The sequence below is a fragment of the Gasterosteus aculeatus genome, chromosome 18 (genome assembly GCF_964276395.1).
Source record: "Gasterosteus aculeatus chromosome 18, fGasAcu3.hap1.1, whole genome shotgun sequence".
In the NCBI taxonomy this organism is placed as follows: domain Eukaryota; kingdom Metazoa; phylum Chordata; class Actinopteri; order Perciformes; family Gasterosteidae; genus Gasterosteus; species Gasterosteus aculeatus.
Genome location: NC_135706.1, coordinates 2,087,462 through 2,109,055, shown reverse-complemented (window position 1 = coordinate 2,109,055; position 21,594 = coordinate 2,087,462). Strand labels below are relative to the sequence as shown.

Sequence of the window (21,594 nt, the reverse complement as noted above, 5' to 3'; positions counted from 1 at the left end):
CTCGCCAAACACCGACACTCCACGTCGGTTGGACACCGGGACATTTTTGCCTTCACATACAGAACGTTATGGCGCAAATGAGCATTTGGAAATGTCTTCTGTAAGCAAACCTTCTGGTTTCAGTTTAAGCTGCAGCGGGGCCCAGTTTGTGCTTATATTCTTCTCATTAACTTTCACTATCCAGCCATCAGAGACACTCCAAAAACACACAAACTTTACCGCCACTGAAGGCAATAAAAATAGTCCATCTGGTCAGTACATTTTTACCCAATCTGACAATTAACCTGAAGTAAACTTCCATCTGCGACTAGAATACAAGCAGAGAGTTTCAGGTGTGAAACCACTGATTAGATGAGCAGACTGTGATATGTGGTCACTATGTGGTTTGTTACAATCTGCGCTTTCCTCAGTGGACGCGACCCTAAACGGAGTGAAACATGGGGAAACATGCTGCTCATCCCCCATGTGGCCTTTGTGCTCCTTGATGGACCTTAAGTCAAGGAGCTGAAGGACGCTGCAGAGCTTGGTCGCCACGTTTCCATTCAGAAACGGTTGATTGATTAACCTGCCAATTAAGTGCACGAAAAATGAAACCCGTCAGCGCGTGGCGTTGTTCCACGCGCACGCTTTAAAACCTGCGGAAACCTCACGCCTGGTTTGAGAGGAGCCGGTTCAACGGTATTTTCTCCCTCAGACGCCTCTGTGGCGGCGGCCAACCGAGCGCACATCTGAGCTCGCTCCAGACGCGCCGAGTCAGAGGGGGAGGAGAATCAAGGGCGCTCTCATCGGAGGTCAGGTCAAAGGTGACGCACGCCCAGAGACCTCATGCTGGGCCTCAGATTACAAATCGGCCTGTTGTCTCTGCCGTGATTTCACAAGAGGCAACGTGTGTGTGTGTGTGTGTGTATCTGCTGTTGCAACACTGATGCTGATCCAGAAGTCTGAGGGCAACAGCACATGTCATTCCAGCGCGGCGAAGAATCCTGTTTGTAAACAACGCCATGGCAACGGTGGGCCGACCGCGCTCTCACGCTCTCCGACACGGGATCGCAACCGCCGCACGCACACGCGCGCACGCACGCCGCCGACGGGCGGCCTTATTCTAAACTGGTCCCCCGTCTGCCTGCGACCCAGAAATACAGCCGCTGGAGCAAACGGGCCGCCGTCGTATTAATCTCCACCTCCGTAAATTGATGGGAACATGACTTGGTGCGTCTCCCCCTCCCCTCCCCCGCCGTGGGTGTCTCACAGCCATCATTTGACCTCCCCTCAAGCAGAGCCCCCTCGTCCCCGTCCTCCGCCGCGGCGAGCGCGATGCACCCGCGGGGGGAGAGAGAAGAGGAGGAGGCGGCGTGTTCGCCTGCGGATCTCAGCGGAAAAGACTGAAATGACGGAGATTCTGTAATTGCTGCTTCAGATGAAGCGCGGCGCTTGGCAGGTAGAGCGGCAGTCTGCAGAGACGTGCCCTCATTTCCACACCGACACGTGTGTGTGCGTGTGTGCGTGTGTGCATTCCTGCACGCTGCACAGTGTGTGATTGTGCACTTCTTTGTTTGTGTGTGCGCGGCATCCCCTGTGTGTGTTTTGAGGTGTGTGTGTGCGCGCGAGAGAGAAAGAGGGGGGGGAATAGGTTTGAAGGGTTAATTAGCGCGCTGTCTTAAACGGTGTGCAGTGACAGGAAGACAAGACATGCTGTCCTTGCCAAAATCACACACACACACACACACACGCACACAGTAGACATGTGCATTTAACACATGACAAGGACGTACACTTAATTCTCCCCCACTCAGAACCTCGGTGCTCAGACACACAAACACACACACGCCCAAGTCAGTAAAAGCCAAATCAGTTTTGCCGTTGCTACAGCAACAGCATACTTTTATGTCAACTGCAACCTAGTTACTATGGAGATACGTATACAAGAGAAACTGTGCCGTCGTAGTCAAGGGCCAGATGACAGCATAGCGTGAGGGTGTGTGCACAAACACACACACACACACACCATGTCCTCTTCCTCCTTCGACCATTTTGTTCCTCAACACACACACACACACACACACACACACACTGGTCTTGGAGAGCAAACAGCGCTCCAGGATCCTCCAGTATAATCTTTATAAACCAAACAGCACACGCCGGCATTGATGGTGGCTGTTTGTCCCTCGGCCCCCCCCAGCACCTCCCGGGCGAGATGAGATCTAAAGTCTGCTGGCATCCGTGTTATTACATCCTCCCGTATTAATTCAGCGCTAATTGAGTGAGGGATTCATCCCCGTTTACCCCGAGTATTTAATGGAGTAAAATGCGGATGGGAAAGCCGGTCCGCAGACGGCATCCAGGCTGGAATCAAAGGAGAAACGCTGCTCCCGCCGGGGAAGAACGAGCGCAGGAGAACTATGAAAGCAGAGATCATCAACTATTGATGAAGCCGAATCTGCTACAGTTGTAGACAAAATACAGAATATGTTCGACTTCAAGTTGGATATGCCTGCAAACGGCTGATAAGCGTCTGGCGGTGGAGCAGGTCAGAACCACACATGAAGGAGCGAGTAGCGCGCTGCGGTTACCGCGTGATGAAGACGTTTTACAATACGTATTCGGAATGGGGTCACTGAGAAGTGGTTTGGATCTGGCGTTAAATTAGGCAAATATATATTGGGAAATGATGATGCTATGATATTTAAAGGATGAGACATTTTAATTTGCTATATGATATCAATGTGGCACAAAAACAGATCTGTGTGACATAATAGCTCATTGAAACCAATTAATAATGAAGTTTTCGATCTCTCCGATCTTTGTTCGTTGTTAACACAGATATAAGGCTGCAGTACAGGAACGGTCCTGATGTCACACATCCAAAGTGTGTGAAACCAACAGCGTCAGCAGCAGACTCAAGAGACCTGCCGAATACAAACAGAGGGGCGTTACTGCCGTGTTACCTGCACAAAGTACGACGACTGCTGCACGAGGAGGTGACATCATGCAAGACGTCCACAGCCAATGTTAACAAAGGGGGATGTGCGACAAACGATGAATCAAACGAGTTAACGGGAAATTACAGTCACACGGGACCATTTGAATCATGAAGTGGGATTTATTGCTTCAAAGTAATAAAGAAGAAGTGAGGTTGCATGATTCCCCTACAGCTCTGGCCCGCTATGAACTGCAAATTCCAAATAGGAGAAAGTTGGTTCTCCCGAATACAAGACACCATAGAACCAATCAGATCAGTGCGGTTCTTCCCGCGTGAGGCTCTTTGACGGACACAATGTACAGCGTGACTCTAGAAACCGGTTTACCAACAGCGGACTGATGATCCCAAAAAACAAAGCCCACTCTCTTCATAAGTTAATACAATACGGCCTTTTCATACAAGGAACAATATTAGGAACCCTGACGTATGGGAAGCACTCTGTGGGGATAACGGAGTGAACGTCTGCAGCCTGCCCTTGGATGCACTCAGGTCAAAAGACACCTCGTGTCTGAAGCGAATCCCTCCCGTTGCTAATTAAGCCGAGAAATGTTTTCAATGCAACAAACAGGGAAGCGAAGAAGAACCACAATCGGGTGCGTTTGGATACATTCGTGAGAGTAAAAGTCTTTACCTGGCTCCGGTCCTTATCCACCTTCTTGAAGCACTTGTTGAGCGACAGATTGTGGCGCACTGAGTTCTTCCAGCCGGTGGGGGCGCTGGAAAAGTACGGGAAGTGCTCCAGGATCCAGCCGTAGATGTCCTTCACCGGCAGCCGCTTGTTGGGCGCGTCCTCGATGGCCATGAAGATGAGGCAGCTGAAGGAGTAGGGCGGTTTCCTGTTGGCGCCCGCCGCCAGGTCGTACGCCGAGTGCGCGTCGGCCAGCAGGGGGTCGTCCAGCGAGGGAGACGAGGACGAGGGCGAGCGGGGGTGCTGGCTGTCGGGGTCCTGCAGGGGGGACACGCTACGCAGCCCCGAGTGGCTGAAGCTGTTGAGGAGGTCGGTGCTCTCGTGGAGCCAGGAGAGGCTGGTGAGCTCCTCGTCCTCGGCCTTGGAGAAGGAGGCGGACAGGGACAGGGAGAGGTCCGCCGCCTCCGCCTCGGCCGCTGCCGTGGCGGCGTCCCCCTGCCGATACGGCGGGCTCATGCCCTGCGAGGCGCTGGCTCCACTGCTGGGGCTCTGGGCCTTCTTGCTGGGGGGCATGGTGGGTCCCATCCAGCCCAGGGCTAGCTCCTGGAGAGACAGACAGCAGAGGGAGGAGACAGGAGGAGGAGCCAGAGGGCAAGGGGGGACGGGGGGGACGGAGAGACAGACGTGGGAAAGGAAGAGGAAAGAAACAAGGTCAGCTTGTAAAGTGGAATCAGCTTAATTGTCGTTGAAGGCCAAAGGGTTGGAGACACGCGGCAACATTTTCACCGCAAACATCAGCACTTTCTCTTCTGACTGAAGCGGCCAATCGAGTGATTCACCGGCGGAGAAAACGCACACGTTCGTTTGCACGAACACGTAAATCCGGGAAGCCAGGCCTGAAAAACAGCTGGGGGGGGGGGGGGGCAGAGGGCAGCGCCTCCGGGACGCGGCGGAGATTAAACCCGGATACGTGGTTGGCCCCCTGTGACGGGCGCTCTAATCCAAGGTGATCATCGGCCCCCGTCTGTCCCCCCACTCTGCCTGATTGACTGACAGCTGTCACCCGTGGCAACCCGCGGCGCCGCGAGCGAGCTGTGCGTTGTCACCATGGCAACAGGACAAAACAACTCTGCTCCTCCCTGATCTCCCCCCCCGTCCCACTGCGTCTGTCTTTCCTCCACCTTATCTACTGGCGATATCTCCACGCAACACTGCTGATGTAGAGGATGCAGAGGAAGGACTGGGCTAAATATAGAGATGTGATGTAACACGGAAGCTGCTCTGCGTGTGGATGGCCGGCCTGTTCAGTCCTCCCCCCCATCCCGCCCTGCTCTCTCCTCCTTTCATCCTCCCCTCGCCTCTTCTTCTACTTTCTGACAGCACCAGCGCTCATTCAACAAGCTGTACCTGTCTGCGGGAAGGTGGCGGTTGTTGCTGCACCGATGTTGACGTTGAGCGTAATGAATTGAAATTGCACCCCGGTGACAACAGCGGCGTCGCTGAAAATAGAGCGCGCATAATCAAAGGGATGGGCGAGGCGGGAGGGGGGGGGGGGGGCTCTGACGGGCTTCTGTTCCTGGTAGGAGTCCACCGGAATGCAGCGATGGCTCCGATGCTCCCCCCCCTCCCTCTTTCTCCCCCCCCCTCTCTCTCTCCACCTCCTCGTCCTCCGCCTTGTTATGTTGCCATGGCGGCAAGGGGGCCATGAAACATTACGGCTGACAGTAAAGTCCTCTCATTTTACTGTTGCTATGACAACGAACTCCTCACTGTTGGCTGGGGCCCGGCGCGAGTGTCGGAGTGTGTGTGTGTGTGTGTGTGTGTGTCTCCCGTGGGCTCTCACAAAGCTCCACACATTTGCTCAGCTCTAAAACAAACTTTCATGCAACTTCTCCAGCGCCCCCCCCCCCCCCAGGACCAACTCGTGAAAGGACAAAGACAGATAGCGCTCAAGCTCAGACTAAATGTTGCCGGCCGTGTGTGTGTTTGTGTGCGTCCTAACATTTGTTTGACAGATGGGACTGTGCCGTTCCCGCTGTCGTCTTCCTTCTCTGGATCTCTTTGGCGTTTGTGAGCGCTTTGGCTCGGCGTGCGCGTTGTGAGCACACTGTGTGACTATGTGCCTGCAGGTACGCGCCTCCATCCCGCTGCATGTGTGTGTGTGTGTGTGTCTCCGGCACCACAGCGCCTCTGTTTGCGCTATAATAACATGGACTTAAAAAAGACACCACTCAATTAGAGCACAAAGGCTGTCCCCGTCTGGAGATCGGTGTTAAACAAGTCGCATTGTTTTACTATGCCCACCATGAATGCAGGTCTCATAAGGCTCTGGCAGGTAACAGAGACGGGATATTACCATGGCGACGGCGTGGGACGTTTAGACTCACGGCCCTCTACTCAGCGGCATTATTACAGACGACAGCGGAGAATTATATTCTCACAGTGTTGAAAAGTGTTATGGAGCCAAAGCCTCGCTCGCCTTCTGCTTTCTGTTTTCGCTTTGTGAGATTGCATTATCATACTTTATCAATCACGGCGAAGGAGTAATTCTGGCACATTGTGTATTTGACTTTAAGCTGACTAGTAGTTTCCCGCCCCCCCCTCAAGCTTTTGACCACCATCTCCTGGTCTCAGATGGTGTTTGCGAAGCGGAGATGGACGTGATGACGTGCACACTGAGCAGCTCTTGGGTCTGAAAGGTAAAGGAATAAGTCGGGAAATACACGTAGATGAGCGGATCCATACCAATCACTCGTGTGTGTGTGTGTGTGTGTACTGTGTGGATCCACCACTAGCAGTCTCCATTGGTTGCCTAGCAACTTCACAATTAGGACAAGACAGCGAGCGACTGCACCCAACTAAGAAATAGTCTGTGTATATTCATGTATATGAACCTCTTTTACCTCACAGACCGGTCAAGAAGGTCCTGCAGAATAACGGGGGGGGGTTGTTTGCAGGCGGACCGACCGACGGGGGGAAACTGCCGTGCACGGTAAGAGGACGATTGTAGACGTGAAGAAAAGCGCTTGGTGGCGCTTGGGAAAGATGTCAAGAGGGACGAGTGCACATAATTAGGAGACAATCCGGTCAATTTTCAAAATAAAACATTTTTCAGAAGAAAAAAAATATATGTATTCTTTCTGTGCTGTGGTCCGGTACCAAATGGCCCACCCACCGGTACCGGTCCGCGGCCCGGTGGTTTGGGGACCACGGTGCTACATGACCCCCCCTTTAAAAGCACAACCTGTCAGATGAACCCTTTTGATTGATGGCTTCAGAGGTCCTGGTGGCAAATGAAGTCCCCTCTGAGAGAAGCAGGCCAGTCCTGATGCTAAGCTAAGATAACCGTCTCCTGGCTCGAGCTCATTCTCATTCTTACTGAAAATAGGAGCGTGTGTGTAGTAAAATCCTAAAGGAGTTTAGCTTTAACTGAGCAAACTCAATGCCACGATGGAGGCCTCGTGGGTTCTAGGAAATACTACGCAGGGCACCTTGGGTATAAATGGTTTCTGTCACCACCACACCCAAGGTCAAGAATGACCTCCTGTTAATTACACAATATATGTGATATAATATATGACCTTTTTCTACAGGAGTGCTTTCTCCTTAGAATCATTAAAGGACATATCACAGTCAACCACGACTATCACTGTATATCAGTTTGACTAAAGTCCCATTTTTGAGGTAGTAAAAGCGTATTTGCCTGCAAATCAATTAATTAGAACATATTTTGGGCTCATTTTGCCAGAAGATGGTTTGCCTCTGCATGTCTGAATAGATATTGACGGATCTAACGGTCCTGGACTCCGTGCGCTGCTCGGTTACCGTCATACTGAGCCGCAGGTAACAATAGTGCCGCCGTTGAAAGCAAACACTTTTTTCCGATCAATACATTCCGCTGTAGTCTGCATGGAAGAGGGAAGGGGGACGGCGTTCGGCTGCGAACACTCAACGTGACGCAACCGCAGAGTAGAAGCCGGCAATCGGCATCCGAAAAGTTAGCCGAGCCGCTGGTCCCGCCCTCGGGCACAACAGCGAACACAGCGGCTCGCCGGCCAGTTGGCCAGCCAGCGGTCAACAGCTGTTCGGGTGGCCGGCGGTCCTTGAATTAATGTGTTAACTCTCCCCCCCAAAAATACAAGAATACCGCCAGAATCGTACAAAATACAGCGATATGAAGTGTTGGCCATGATTTGAATGCAATAATCAAACACGACCCGGATACGCTGGTGACGGGCTTTCTGCAGTGCCTTCACGCTCTGCCCCCCGGGGGGATGGAAGCTCGGGACATGTTGCTGCGTGTCCTCGCTCCCCGGTCAGCCTCCACTGTGCAGCCCAATAAAGCCGGTGGCATGAAAATAATCCTGCCAGCCCAGAACGGAGGAGTAATGGTGGTGTAGGAGATAGCGGCGATGAATGCAACAGTAGCTGGTCGGAGTTATTGCTCTGCAGAGGGGTGAGCCGAACCTCGTGGCTCCTCTGGGCCCCCCCGTGATAAAGCGAAGCGAGAGATGCACCGAGGCAAAACTAATCTGGGGGTTTGATGACAAAAGGACGACCTTTATACCTCCTACACACTGGCTGGGTGGATGGAAGGGGAGAGGAAGACCAACAGAGAGAAGTGGAAAATAATAACTTCTGCTACATATATGTCAACGGCGGCTGTGATGTTCTCCGTTTTCAACCCATGAAATTGTTTCCCCCTTCTGTATTTCCTGCTCTTCCCCGGCGACAAATGTCAGGATTCCAGGGGGCTTTAAGTGAGCCGAGCAGGACCAATCACATCCAACGAGGTCCGACCGTGTCTCCCTTTTACATCATCCACAGCAGTGAAGAGTTATGGGGGAGAGGTCGGGGGGGTCAGGGGGTCCCAGAGGACTGCTCCTGACCCCCCTGACCCCTGGGCCCTGGCTGCCGGGCCACTCGGGTCTCACACGCACGTAGACAAACACAGGCCTCCTCTGAGGACGGACTCGGTCCGAGCGACACGCTTTGTGCTCCGAGCGTCGTGATGTGAGCTGATGTCATGGTCCATGAACAAGCCTCTCATTCTGCACGCTAGAAGAACCTTTATCTCAGACTATTGCAATTGGATTCTCTGCCCAAATGATGGTCTGCATGCATGTTATTATTCACCCGTATTACTATGAAATGCTTTAAAGTTGTTATTGGAATCTGTTTGCACAGTGACACAAAATTCAAATGATTAGGGAAGAAATCGTTGTATTTTTTAATCAAATATTAGGCGTGATTAAAATAATTTAGTCATTAGTAGTTTTAATGACGTATAATCTGCTCAGCATGTTCAGCTCACAACTCGATTATATATATAATCGATTTTATATTACTGTGAAAACATCTCTTTCAATCACCTGGATTTGTACGTTTGATGTGATTACATAACATGGAGACAATTGTCACTTTCACCGAGTCGAGCTTGAACGCATCATAACGCACGTGGATGGAACGCGTGGTGACTTTAGCCGTTATCTACGCCATTAGCACGACTGTGCTAGTAAGTAAGTTATTTTGATGCTATTTAGCAGGGTTAGCTATTCAGCTAGTTGCTGCTCGATGGGCCGTAATATGAAGACGACAAATAATTACAGGGTGTGAGCCCGCGCTTCATACCCTCAGCGTTCAGACCTGCTGGAGGCTAAAAACTACCCTGCCGACTACCGGCACACCAACTATGCAGATAATAAGCACATCGTGTGCTGTATATTTAAGGGAACCGAGTCCCAGAACTTTCACATTGAGAAATGATCGCACAAAAGACATGAATGAGGCCACGGGCTTTGCTTCAGTGGAAGAGGAGTGAATGCACACACGGGACCTAAGGAGGCAAAAGCTGTGCGATGTACGCCGCAAGAACATCAAATATTGCCGGTGAATAATTCAAGCAGACACACATGCAGCGCTGTCCTCCGAAGTGGGCGAACCAACAAGGCAAACAGACATTTGCATCAGGCAAACACAGCGATCGCGGAGGCACGCCGCTCTCCGAGGATGGAGAACAACCGCGCGCGCAAATGCGAGCGTGGACGCTTGAAGGTGACTTCAATGAGTGTGCAGCCTGGAGGTTCCTTGGTGGAAGTTCAGGCTGTGTGTGTGTGTGTGTGTGTCGGGTCAAGCTTTAAAAAAAGCCTGTGCTCAGGGCTGCCGACGTCCATGACACACCACATGACACATGCTCGCTCAGCCACTCGTCAGGCCTTTATCTTCTCGGCCCCCCCCACCGGGCCGGGTCACAGCGCTCTCCTGCTTTAGACAAACATGTGTTGTTTTGTGTTAAGAGAACTCGTCGTCTCCAGCACGAGCTCCAATGGCCAGATCTGATAAGCGAAGAGGCGAACGAATCCATCGCCGGATCGGCTCCCAGCAGAGACCATCGACCGACGGACGGCGCACTTCCCCCGCAGGCGGATCGCCGCCGATGCCGGTTGAAACGACCAATGGGGCCAAAGGGCCCAGATGAAGATCACATGTCAGACAGAAGGACAGAACTCGTATCAGCTGATTACTGAATTCAAAACAATACTTCAACGTTTACTTACAAGCTGGAAGCCGAGTCTAAAGAAACCCCAACGCTGTCTTGCCGTTTCCTCTTCCTCCCTCCCTCCCTAAGGCCTCCCTGTCGGCTCTCTGACAGCGAGCAGGTCCCTGTTTGCACTCGTGCTCTTTTTCAATATTGTGGCGAGGGAGAGAGGCAGACGGAGAGAGGGGGGGGGGGGGAGAAAGAGAGAGACAGAAACACTGTTCAATATCAAAGCAGTCCAGTGCCAAGCCAACGGAGCTTTGATAGCAGGCGGGTGTGGGGGGGGGGGGGGTCCGGGAACATTCGCTGGGTGAAGTGTTTAGAGAGCGGGAAGCTTTGAGGTGGTGTGGAGGTTTTCAGCTGGATGTCCTGTAGTCGAAAAAAGAGAAGAAGAAGAAAAAAAAAAGGCGGAATGAAGCAAGGCTCCCCCTCGGCCTCTTGCCCCTCCGGCTTCTCCACTTATCTTTAACAAACAGCAGCTCAGGCTCTCAGTCACTGGCCGACAGTTTGTCCCGACAACAAAAAACCATGGCAACAAGCACTGGAAGAGCCCGTCCGTCTCCAAAAGGCCCGCCCCCTCTCTGGCTGCGCCGACTCGCTCTTTGAGCCATGTGCACATTTTGGCTGGAATGCAAGATGGCAATCAATACGCAAATGGGCTCAAACTCCAGGGAGAGACGTTTGTGAGCCTCCTGGCTGATAACGAAGCAAATCAAGGCCGAAGAGTTTATTAGATGACCTTTTGGCGCCGAGGTGAACGAGAAGCAACGCGTCCCGGTGGAAAGTTGGACCTGTGCAGAGACCACAGTGTGTCCACATCGGGTCACATCGGCCGAACGAGGACGAGTTGTGACGAAGAACACACCCGGCCCGCCCGGAGAGCGCGCGAGCACGCTAACATTAGCATCCCCGCGAAGGTCTGAGGTTCCGCCACGATGCACCATACCCGGCTGACATGGCGGCTGAAGGACAGGGCGGCGCTCGCTGTGATGGAAACCGTCTCCCGGGAAGCTTTTCAAAAGCGTTTTGCCGCTCGACTTTGTTTCCGTCGGAGCCAAATTGGAAAATGGCGGCCTGGAAAGTAGGACAAGCCGTTGCAAAGAGGAGCAAGTGGGCTCGAACGCATGAAAAGGTTTGGCCGAAGTCCGGGTTTCCTCCACAACCGTGATGTTTCTATTGCCGTGCACTTGATTGAGTCGTTTTATATTCACAGGCCGCCGTCCTCCTCGCGCTGCATTGCGGGCTCCACCGCGGCCTCCCATCAGCGACCCCTCCTAAGTTCGGCTGACAGGCGTAGCCGCCGCTTCAGCTCGCCATTTAAACGCATACGACCACTGTGGGTCTACTAATTCACTGTTTCCTTACATCCCCGCAGAGGGAAAAGGTAGTTGGCAAATCACGGTTTTCCCTTCCTGTCCCCGAGGTCGCAGCTGAATTAGGCAAAAGCGCCTTCATGTCCTCGTGGAACGGGCCGCGAACCGATTTAAAGCTGAAAGCTGTCTGCGGTTAATGAGGGTTCTTGTGGCGGACTCAATAAGGAGCTGCCTTTGTTTTGTTCAGGGAAGACTTAAATAGGTTTGGCACGGAGCCTGCTGGTTCGACGCTCGAGCGTTGCCCATCGGATCGCTTATAAACTGGTCTCCCGGCGATGTCTCCTTTCGTGGTTTTCTGCTTTGTGTTTTTCTCTCAGAGATTTTTATGTTTGTCTGGATTCTTTGGCCGGCCTCCCTTGATGGAGGACATTCCCTCTCTTTGAAGCTTAAATAAAGGTTAAATAACATTTGGACGGAAGCTGGTCCTCTTGTTCACCCGTAACAACTTTACCTGCCTGCCTTTCCGGTTTGCATTATCTTACAAAAGGCATCACTCCTGGTTTCTTCTCACCCCGCCTCCCTTACGTTCCCTTGTCAGCAGATCCAGAGAGTTGGTGGACAAGGAGGAGGATAATCAAGAGTGCAAAGGACAGGAGAGGACGAGAAGGAAAGAGTGAGGGGAGTAGAAGGGAGAGGGTTATATCCCAGGGTCATTGGCAGCATTTCAAAGTCACCCTGTCTTCCCGCGTATGCTGGTTGACAGGCCCTGCCAGCAGAATTAGGGATGAGGGATGATGGTGGCGTGATTAGATGTGTAACTCGGGGGACAGCGCCGGGGCCTGGTCCGTGGTTATATGGAGGAGAAGCAATGATAAGCCCGGCCTTCAGTCGTTGAAGAGATGCACACCTCATGCTAGTCCCCGATAAACGCCACGGGCCCCTATGAGTGAATTCAATGTCCAAATTAGCAGGCTGAAGATAGCATACCTGGGCTAAATTGCCGCTCTTTAGAATTCTCAAATCTCTTTGTAGATATTCATCAAAGGTGTTTGACTCCCGATGCGCAGAACACAGGAGATGGGAAACCGGAGAACAACACACGATGCGGCTCGTATTAAAGCCTGTGATCTTCCATCTCGAGTCCCTTGTTTGCCGCTAAATTCCTTTAGCCAGGGGTGATGTGGGGGAGAAGAGGGAGGGGGGGGGGGGGGGGGGTGTAGCATCCTCTCTCTCTCTCGCCCCAAAATATGAGCTGAAGCTTCCCTGTTAGCACTCAACACACAGGCCTTTGTGATGGCAGAACAAGGCCGAGCTTAGGCTGAGCTCAAACAAAACCACTGCACATCCTCCCCCAGTTCTACGCCGCACACCCGAGGGACGTCGCCCCATGTTTGCTCATCCCGAGGAGAGCGAAGGGGAAGCGTGGAACCCAGCTAGAACCCAGCTAGAACCCAGCTGAAAGCTGCCGTCGGTATCTTGTCAATACCTTCTCAGACATGCAGAGGCAAACAATCATGAGCCCAAAATATGTTCTAATTAATTGATTTGCCGGCAAATACGCTTTTACTACCTCAAAAATGGGACTTTAGTCAAACTGATAAACCGTGATAGTCGTGGTTGATTGTGATATGTCCTTTAATGATTCTAAGGAGAAAGCACTCCTCTAGAAAAAGGTCATATATTATATCACATATATTGTGTAATTAACAGCAGGTCATTCTTGACCTTGGGTGTGGTGGTGACAGAAACCATTTATAACCAAGGTGCCCTGCGTAGTATTTCCTAGAACCCACAAGGGCGTCACGAGGCCTCCATCGTGGCATTGAGTTTGCTCAGTTAAAGCTAAACTCCTTTAGGATTTTACTACACACACGCTCCTATTTTCAGTAAGAATGAGAATGAGCTCGAGCCAGGAGACGGTTATCTTAGCTTAGCATCAGGACTGGCCTGCTTCTCTCAGAGGGGACTTCATTTGCCACCAGGACCTCTGAAGCCATCAATCAAAAGGGTTGATCTGACAGGTTGTGCTTTTAAAGGGGGGGTCATGTAGCACCGTGGTCCCCAAACCACCGGGCCGCCGACCGGGAACCTAAAAGATGCAAGGTGATGGTGTTCTGCTGACCGCAAAAGGACGGAGGCGTCAGTGGACGAGGAGGCACACTGTCACAATCTCCTCCTCTGCTGCAAACACAGGAATTCTGGCCAGATTTTTATGGCCCGACTTTTACTCCAGAAATATCCAGGCACACTATAATATGTGTAGTTAGAACAATCACCTCGGAACCCAGCGCCGGCAAAATCATTTCGTTTTAACCCGGTCGATCTCGTCGTCGTCATGTTTGAAGCAGACGTCTACTGGCTCGTAGCATTTAAATACCTCATTCCATCTCAAACCTTAAAACTGCCCTTCACTTCTGCTTCCAACGGAAGTAGCTTTAGGTGCTACTCGGATGAAAGATCCACCTCTGAACACATGGACCTGGAGGAGGCAGGAGGTCCTCTCTGGAGACCTTGGTCTACAACACACGCATTCACTCAGCAGCAGCTAAAAAGCAACAAGCTAAAGGCTATTGTTCGGCCGGGGGAACGAGTAGTGAGCTTGGCTGTCGGCCGGCATTCTGGGAAATGTAGTAAAGCTGTGGGGAAGCGGATACAACAAAAAGGCAAATGACAACCACTTATTTCAGGAAATAACAGAACGCGTTGGATGGTTTACGACAGCGAAGCAGCGGCCGAGGACGGAAACGTCCTCCGAACCGGCCACGGAAAAAAAAACGCCGCACGTGCGAACGCGCCGCCCACCTCCTCGCGGGGCCCCATTCACAGCGTGAGCGGCCGCCGTCGGCAAGTCTGGACACACGGCTGCTGAATATTCAGCCCACCTGAAACGCTCCTCGCTTCCCCCCACGTGTCTCCCGCTCCGCTGCCGGCTCGATGTCGGCCTCCCCCCTCCTCCCCCCCGTGGCTCCGCTTTCATTAAGGGGGTCTCCTCTGATAGCCCTTCATGTAACACTTAATCATCATAACAATAAGAGCGCGCTCTCTCTCCGACGAATCACCTCCAGGGGCCGCTCTTAAAAGATTCTCCGCTAACGACCGGGGCCCCCCGATTGGCGGCGGCGCGGGGGGGAACCCGCCCCCGGGGGCTCGGCGGGGGCACGCGGGTCGCCCGGGCCGAGGACATGCCTCTCACGGAGAGGAGCGGAGACGAGGCGCGGGCACAAAGACGCCCGGCGGGGGAGCGGGAGACGAGGCGCGTTTGGTTTCGCAGTCAAGAGAGCGATGAATAAGACTACGGAGTGAGGGGGCGGGAGCTTTGAATAACAGTGTTTTACATGAATGGATCTTGAGGGAAACGATGCTCTGACGCTCCCTCGAGTGTGTGTGTGTGTGTGTGTGTGTGTGTATTCAGGGGGGGCATCTTGGCGGATTGAGTGTGTGGCGCTGTCACGCTGTGGAAGTGACAGTGTGGCATATTATGTTGTTGTGTGTGTGTGTCGTAGGCCTCATGCGTGCGCACACACACACACACACACACACACACAGTGAAATCACAGCTGTTCTCAGTTGCTATGCGGCAGTCGCACCATCGACTCCGATAACACACACACACACACTTACGAGCGTGAGACGGGGACAGTAACACTGCACTTGGCAGGGTCGGAAAGGTCACAGGGGTATTGTGACAAAGTTGCCTAGCAACAAACACACGGCACACACATCTTCTCCCCCCCCTGTTATCACATCAGAAAGCAGGTCTGAAGGAGGTGGTGACAGCGGATGATTCTTTTGCACCTCGCGCTCACCCTTTGAGGGGGGGTGCTCGGGGTTGGTCGCGGCGAAAACCGGAGCGAATGCCGTTAGTCCCGTCCTATTCTGTGCGTCCCGTTGGCGTCCCCGGGGGACCCCCTGCTCTGCTGGGACGGCAGTCATAGGGAAGTGACACTGAATGTTACTTACGCTGTGTCTCATCAGGGCTGCAGTCAGCTCAGACCCGAGCGTACTGAATTCTTTATAGGTTATCACAGGAACACGGCTCCCCTCTTCCTCCTCTTCCTCCCCCCTTTATGCACCGCGCACAAACAGCGCGCTTTGAAAGGAACCCGTCTTGTGCAGTTCACCGGGGCATTTCAGTTGTAAACTCTCCCATTTACAAACCGTCTGATTGGGCAGCTGAATACGTTCTTCACAGGAAGCACAACTTGGGAAACCTGGGGATGTGTCACATGTTCTCATACATTTTGCTTGTGAGTCATGTATTAAAGAGAAAAACTAAGGAATGCCAGACTGAATAATTACAATTTTTACGTTTTTCAAAGCGGAGTTAAAAGCGACGACCTCTGCTCTCCGACCTTAGTTCTGTGCTCTGGTTGGTGATGTCACGGATCACTCTCCTCCATCTTTGCGTCTCTTTCCACCGTGTGCGGTGGAACGAGGCCCAGATGGCAGCGAGAGAGAAAAAGAAACTGCACTGTGTTGTGGAATAATTTGGTACACGGTGACAGAAAACGTGAAACCCATCTCAGAGAATGCCACACACACACACACACACACACACACACACACACACACACACACACTGGGACTTGTGTTGACATCATATGGGAAGGTATTTTTTCCCCTCACACTGCCAGGGAACAGGCCCACGCACGGACTCACAGACGCTGACTAAGGCCCAGAGACTGCAGGCGTGTGTGTACCTCGTGTGCACATGTATGTAATTACAGGTTGGGGGGAAGTTTGCAGTGAACCTCTGATTTATCGGTGTTTTTGATGGTGCGATGTGTACATGTGTGTTTTGCCTTTGTGTTTACTCGTGTGTGTGTGTGTTGGTTCATTGGTACAAAATCTTCCTGTTTTCATTCCACGGTTACGCTGTTGTCCTTTTAGTGCAACATTTGAACAGAGCGCACGGAGGCTCATGGCCAAACGGCGAGCTAAAAACAGACGCTTTGGTCGAGCGCTGAAGAAGGCCGAGCACCAAATCACTCCTCTTTCTCCATGACGCCGTGTTGTCTTATTGCTAAAACAGGAACTGGCGCGTACGCGGCGGCGGCTGTGGAGACGACCCAGCGCCCCCCTCCTCCTCCTCCTCCTCCTCTTCCTCCTCTCAGTCGCTGCCCGCCTGTGATGGTTGGCGAGTCTCGGGATGAATCAACAGAGGTCGCGCAGCAGCAGACGCGGGGCGTCGAAGTTACCAGCGGAGAGACACTCCGACATTCATTTCTAAAAGCGGCCGCTCTCAGGGGGCCGCAACAGGCTGCAGCACTGTGTGTGTGTGTGTGTGTGTGTATGTGCGCACAACAGCGCATCTTTAGACGTCTCACGCCGCCAAGAACAAAACATCCAGCACAATAGAATATCTATTGGCTTTAAACTCTTCCCACTTTAAGGGGGAGGAGTGTAAAAGAATAGGGGGAGGAGTAAACGCGTTATATAAATCCGATGGCTCCTGAGGTAACTTCTGGCACAGACACACACACACACACACACACACGGCGTATGACTGCATCCACTCATGACATGACTGCAGCTCGCCAGCGAGCTGACGTCGGGGTCCAGCGCCTGCAGGACGGCGGCGGTGGGCCTCGGGTTTTTTTTGGGGGGGAGGGACACATAATTGCAATCTCATGTGTGAGAGGAGACACAAAAAGAGGCATGCTGATGACATCAGCGCGGCGGGGTGACGTGGTGTGTTGGGGCAGGGTGGGGGGGGGGGGGGGGGGGTCAGTGCAAACAGAGGAGTTATGCAACGCAGAGAGAGCCCGTCCCCCTCTCGCTGTGTGCGCAGGACACACACACACAGAGAGAGTGTGCGTTTGTGTCTTAAGTGACTTGTGTTTAATGCACTCATACTTGACGCAAAGAGTGCATTAAACACACACAAGCACTCGGGCGTACGGCCGAGATGCACACTGAAATCTACACGCACACACACACACGCTCACTCCCCCCACACTTATAAACAAAGCTTCCTAAGGACAGGAAATCCTTCCACCCACGTTCCTGTGTTGCTTGGCAACCAGAACAGCGTCACCGTGAGCATGCCTCCTCCGCTGAAAACAACACACACACACACACACACACACTCACACACACACTCACGCAAACGGCAACTCCTTGAACTCTGCTGCTTAAAAGCACCAAAGACCAACAGCAGAGGCGAGCGGCTCAGACTCCACACAGAAGCGTGACATCACCGCTTGTAAACATACAACACTTTATAAAATCTATTTTTACACCCGCTGACGTCCTTCTCTGCGTGCATGTGCGTGTGTGTGTTACTGCGCTCGTGCCTGCCGGTGTGCATGTACTCGTGTGCGCCCATCACAAGAGTCCGTTGCACGTCAGCAGGAGGTCTATTGTGCACAAGCAGATACCTGGGGGGCACAGACCACCCGGCCCACCTGTGACGGGCGGGTTGAGACGCGGCTTTGAACTCGATAAAGAAAGATAAACCTGCTAAATATTAAAAACGGCACCATTAACGTGTGTCTGGACGGGTCGGAGGAAAACAAAGAGTAGCAAAGCGACAACATACTGGAAGAGACGTTTCAGCCACGTCAGCAATGAAAGGTTCTGCTGCGTTTCTCAATCCTGCGGTTCCCAACCGGCTGGCTGGTCCTTGGTTGGCGCTGCAGGGCGAGTCCTGGACAACCTCTGCTTCCCGTCGGCAAGTCGAGGTGTTTTTGTCTCAAACAAGGTCACGTGGAGACATTTTGGTTCCACGTGGGCATGTCACCCAGTGGACATGCCTTAGTATGTATAGCTGCTGTATTTCTCCCAGTTTGGACACACGATGTAGATCTAAAAGTGATGAGGACAGCGTGTTGCTGCGGCTCCAGATGTGCGGCCACGCTCAGCGTTTCCGCGTCTACCAACCCGTCCTTTTACTCCACAGGGAAGCCAAAAAAACATCCCAAACTCGGGACCGATAAGACGCTGGTGGCCTCTCGAGTTCCTTCATTCGCCGTTAGACACACGCTTTGTTCATGTGAACGACACTACTGCTTTAAGTCTCTTCACACTTTAAATGGCAAAATGACGACTTTGATACCTGCCATAAATATCGCGATACCCGATACGATACCGCAAATACCATACGACACTGGTTTATCCAGAATAGTTACAAATAAAACATCTGAATGGTTCCCTTTTTTATTTGCTCATTGCTTTTGAACACAGATGACATAAATATTAGTCTGCAACTGAATGTTGATGAACGCTACGTGGTGCCATCGTAGCATTGATTATACATTACTGTGATTACTGTGTAATGGAGCCAAAGTTATTTTTTTCCCCCCAACAAGCCGAGGACGAGAAGGAGAGAGCACATGAGGCCACGTCTTTGAGACCATGAGACCATGAGACCATGAGACCCGCCTCCTCACAGTCAACGCCTGCCGGCAGATACTTTTATTAAAAAGGTATCGATACTGAAACGATACAAACCCGTTGGTTTTACGTGCGCCGTCTCTATGCATAGACGATTTATCCCACTTTGTAAGTGCGGATGCTGTGACTTCACGTGCCTGGTGGTCTATGACCTCACAGCCACACCGAGCCCCTTTTAGCACCGATGTGCAAAAGAACCACGTCCACAGCGCAGCGTCCAGTGGCACCAGCGGCGCCTTCATATGCAGCGGCACGCAACGTTTCTTCCTGACTTTGCGTTTCAAACTCAGCCGGTTGTTGGTGGAGCTCCGCGCGCGGGCAGGAACGTTAGGAGTAGTCACGCTGAACGCGTGGCGCCCTGTGCTTTTGTTCTAAACACAGACTAGTGAATTCATTCACACATGAATCATGGATCCATCATGGGCCGTTGTGGCCGTTGTTGAGGGAATCGGTTGCTCGGAGCGCACTGACCCGCTGAGCCATTCATGCCCGTCTTCAGCGCCTACGGCCGAGGCTGAACTCCGTATTCAATCGAAAACTATTTCAATCTCACATCGGAGCTCTCGGGACTGAAAGAAAAAAAAGTCCACGCTTTCTAGGAGCCGTAACGGGCCAAAAACAGCGGCGTTTCCCCCCCCCTCTTAGAAGCCGAGCCGTCTCCGAGCTGACGGAGGAGCGGGCTGACGGAGGAGCGGGCTGACGGAGGAGCGGGCTGACGGAGGAGCGGGCTGACCGAGCGTCACGCTGCAGGGGCGTCCATTGAGAGACAGGCAGAGGTGGAGGGGCGAGGGCGCCATTGAGCGCAGCCGCGGGGGGTCGGAATGTGAATGAACGTTTGGCGCGGAGGTGAATTATGAATGAGCAGCACTCCGATGCACTCCTGGAGAGAGCATGTCAGCCGCTGTCTCCTCCTCCTCCTGCTGTCCGAAGCATCCTCTTCTTCAGCGCTCGTCTCCGTTTCCTCCCTCGCTGCTGGATTAATCTTCTCATCTTATTCTCAGCCATCTGATCGCCCCCCCCCTCCCTCCCCCTCCAGCCTGCCCTTAACCCTCCTCCACCTCCTGTCTTCAGACAAGGTGGGGGGGCAGACTCACACTCGCCGTCTGTCTGAATGGGACGACAGGGCATTCATTCCCTGCACACACACACACACACACAAACAGCGGGCGTGCATCATGTGAAACGCTGTCAGCCACACACACACACACACACGCACACACACACACACACACACACAAACAGCGGGCGTGCATCATGTGAAACGCTGTCAGCCACACACACACACACACACACACACACACACACACACGCACACACACATACACACACACTTCTCCCAGCTGTTCTGCTAGCCACAGAGCTTGTGTGTGTGTGTGTGTGTGTGTGTGTGTGTGTGTGTGTGTGTAATCCAATGTGCTGCTGCTCAGCCTGTGCCACGCGCTCTCCTCTGTTGCTGTGCGTCTGATCAGATCTGCCTCCCCTCAACCTGTTATACCGTATATGGCACATGCATGCATTCTCTCACTCACACACACACACACACACACACACACACACACACACACACACACACACACACGACTGTGTGTTACCTGCTGCACCGAAAACGGTCTTTTCTTACACACACAAAAAGGGTTTCAAAAAGGAACTCTTAAAAGTGTTGTGTTGTTTTCCTCTAGCTCACCATAAAGTGGTCTACCTTTGAGTGTGTGTGTGTGTGTGCGCGCGCGCTGGGATCACGCTGTTCCCTTAAAAGTATCCACTCCTTTTGATCCCTTCACTCCAGTTTACTGCGGTCAGTTCAGCTCGCTCACACACTTTGGTGGCCCCTTTAAAGCCAGAAAAACAACCTAAAAACTCACACACACACACACACACACACAGGTTATTATAGGCAACTACCCACACGTTTGCCCACCCCTCAGTCACACACACACACACACACACACACATACACACACACACACACACACACACACACACACACGCACACACACCTCCACTCTTTAAGTGCCGTGCATGCAGCACATGTCAACACCCCTCTCTCGCTCACACACACACACGCACGCGCACGCACGCGCACGCACGCACACCTCTGGCGGACCTGCGCACAGCCACGAAAGCCCCATGAAGTCACCTTAGGGTCCTTCTGCGTTCCACGCGAGTCCTCGGCTCCTCTGTCAAGACTCCTTTCCTCCTCTCCTCCCGTCCGTCCGTCCGTCCTTCCTTCGGCGCTGTCCGTCCCTTCTCTCGCTCTTCTGTCTCCCTTTCTCACCCGCTCTTTCGTCTCGGCGCTCGGTCAGTTCCCAGCGTTTTTCCCGAGCCCCTCCATATCCGCCCCGCCGGTCGCTTCTGCCAACGAACGAGCGCACCTTCACACACACACACACACACACACACGCGCGCGCGCGCACACACACACGCGCACACACGCGTGCACGCACGCACACACGAGCCGCTGCGTTCCTGTAGTCTCTCTCTCCCCCTCTGTTTATCCCTCTCTCTGCACTCGCGCTCTCTCTCTCGCTCTCTCTCTCTGTCGGGGGAGCGCTCGGCGGGCGTGTGTTAACGTGTGTTCGTAGACGCGTGTGTGCGTGGACGTGTGTGTGTTTTTGTGTGCTCCGCTTTGCCCCGCCAGCAGCACAGGACTTCCCCCAGCGCCCGCCCCGGGTCCTAACGCCCGCAGAGTTCACTGAAAGAATGCCATTGTGTACAGAAGACACAAACAAAGATCGTCTAC

The 21,594-nt window shown here is 52.8% G+C and overlaps 2 protein-coding genes across 4 annotated transcripts in view; one reads left to right on the top strand and one right to left on the bottom strand.

Moving 5' to 3' along the window:
* The window catches only part of LOC120808118 (forkhead box protein N3), a 42,260-nt gene extending 20,806 nt beyond the window's left edge, over positions 1-21,454 (bottom strand). The window contains exons 1-2 of one of the 3 annotated variants that reach the window (XM_040160752.2): positions 20,992-21,454; positions 3,612-4,211 (exon numbers count right to left, since the gene is read on the bottom strand). In XM_040160752.2, the coding sequence (XP_040016686.2) occupies positions 3,612-4,193 (582 nt within the window). In that variant the 5' untranslated portion in view covers positions 4,194-4,211; positions 20,992-21,454. Of the gene's footprint in view, positions 1-3,611; positions 4,212-10,161; positions 10,271-20,991 lie in introns of those variants that run through there. The other 2 variants (XM_078094021.1, XM_078094022.1) reach the window with 2 other exon arrangements.
* Positions 1-21,594, top strand: part of LOC120807839 (26S proteasome regulatory subunit 4) — a 170,662-nt gene that overhangs the window by 60,052 nt on the left and 89,016 nt on the right. The gene's annotated exons all lie outside the window — the stretch shown is intronic.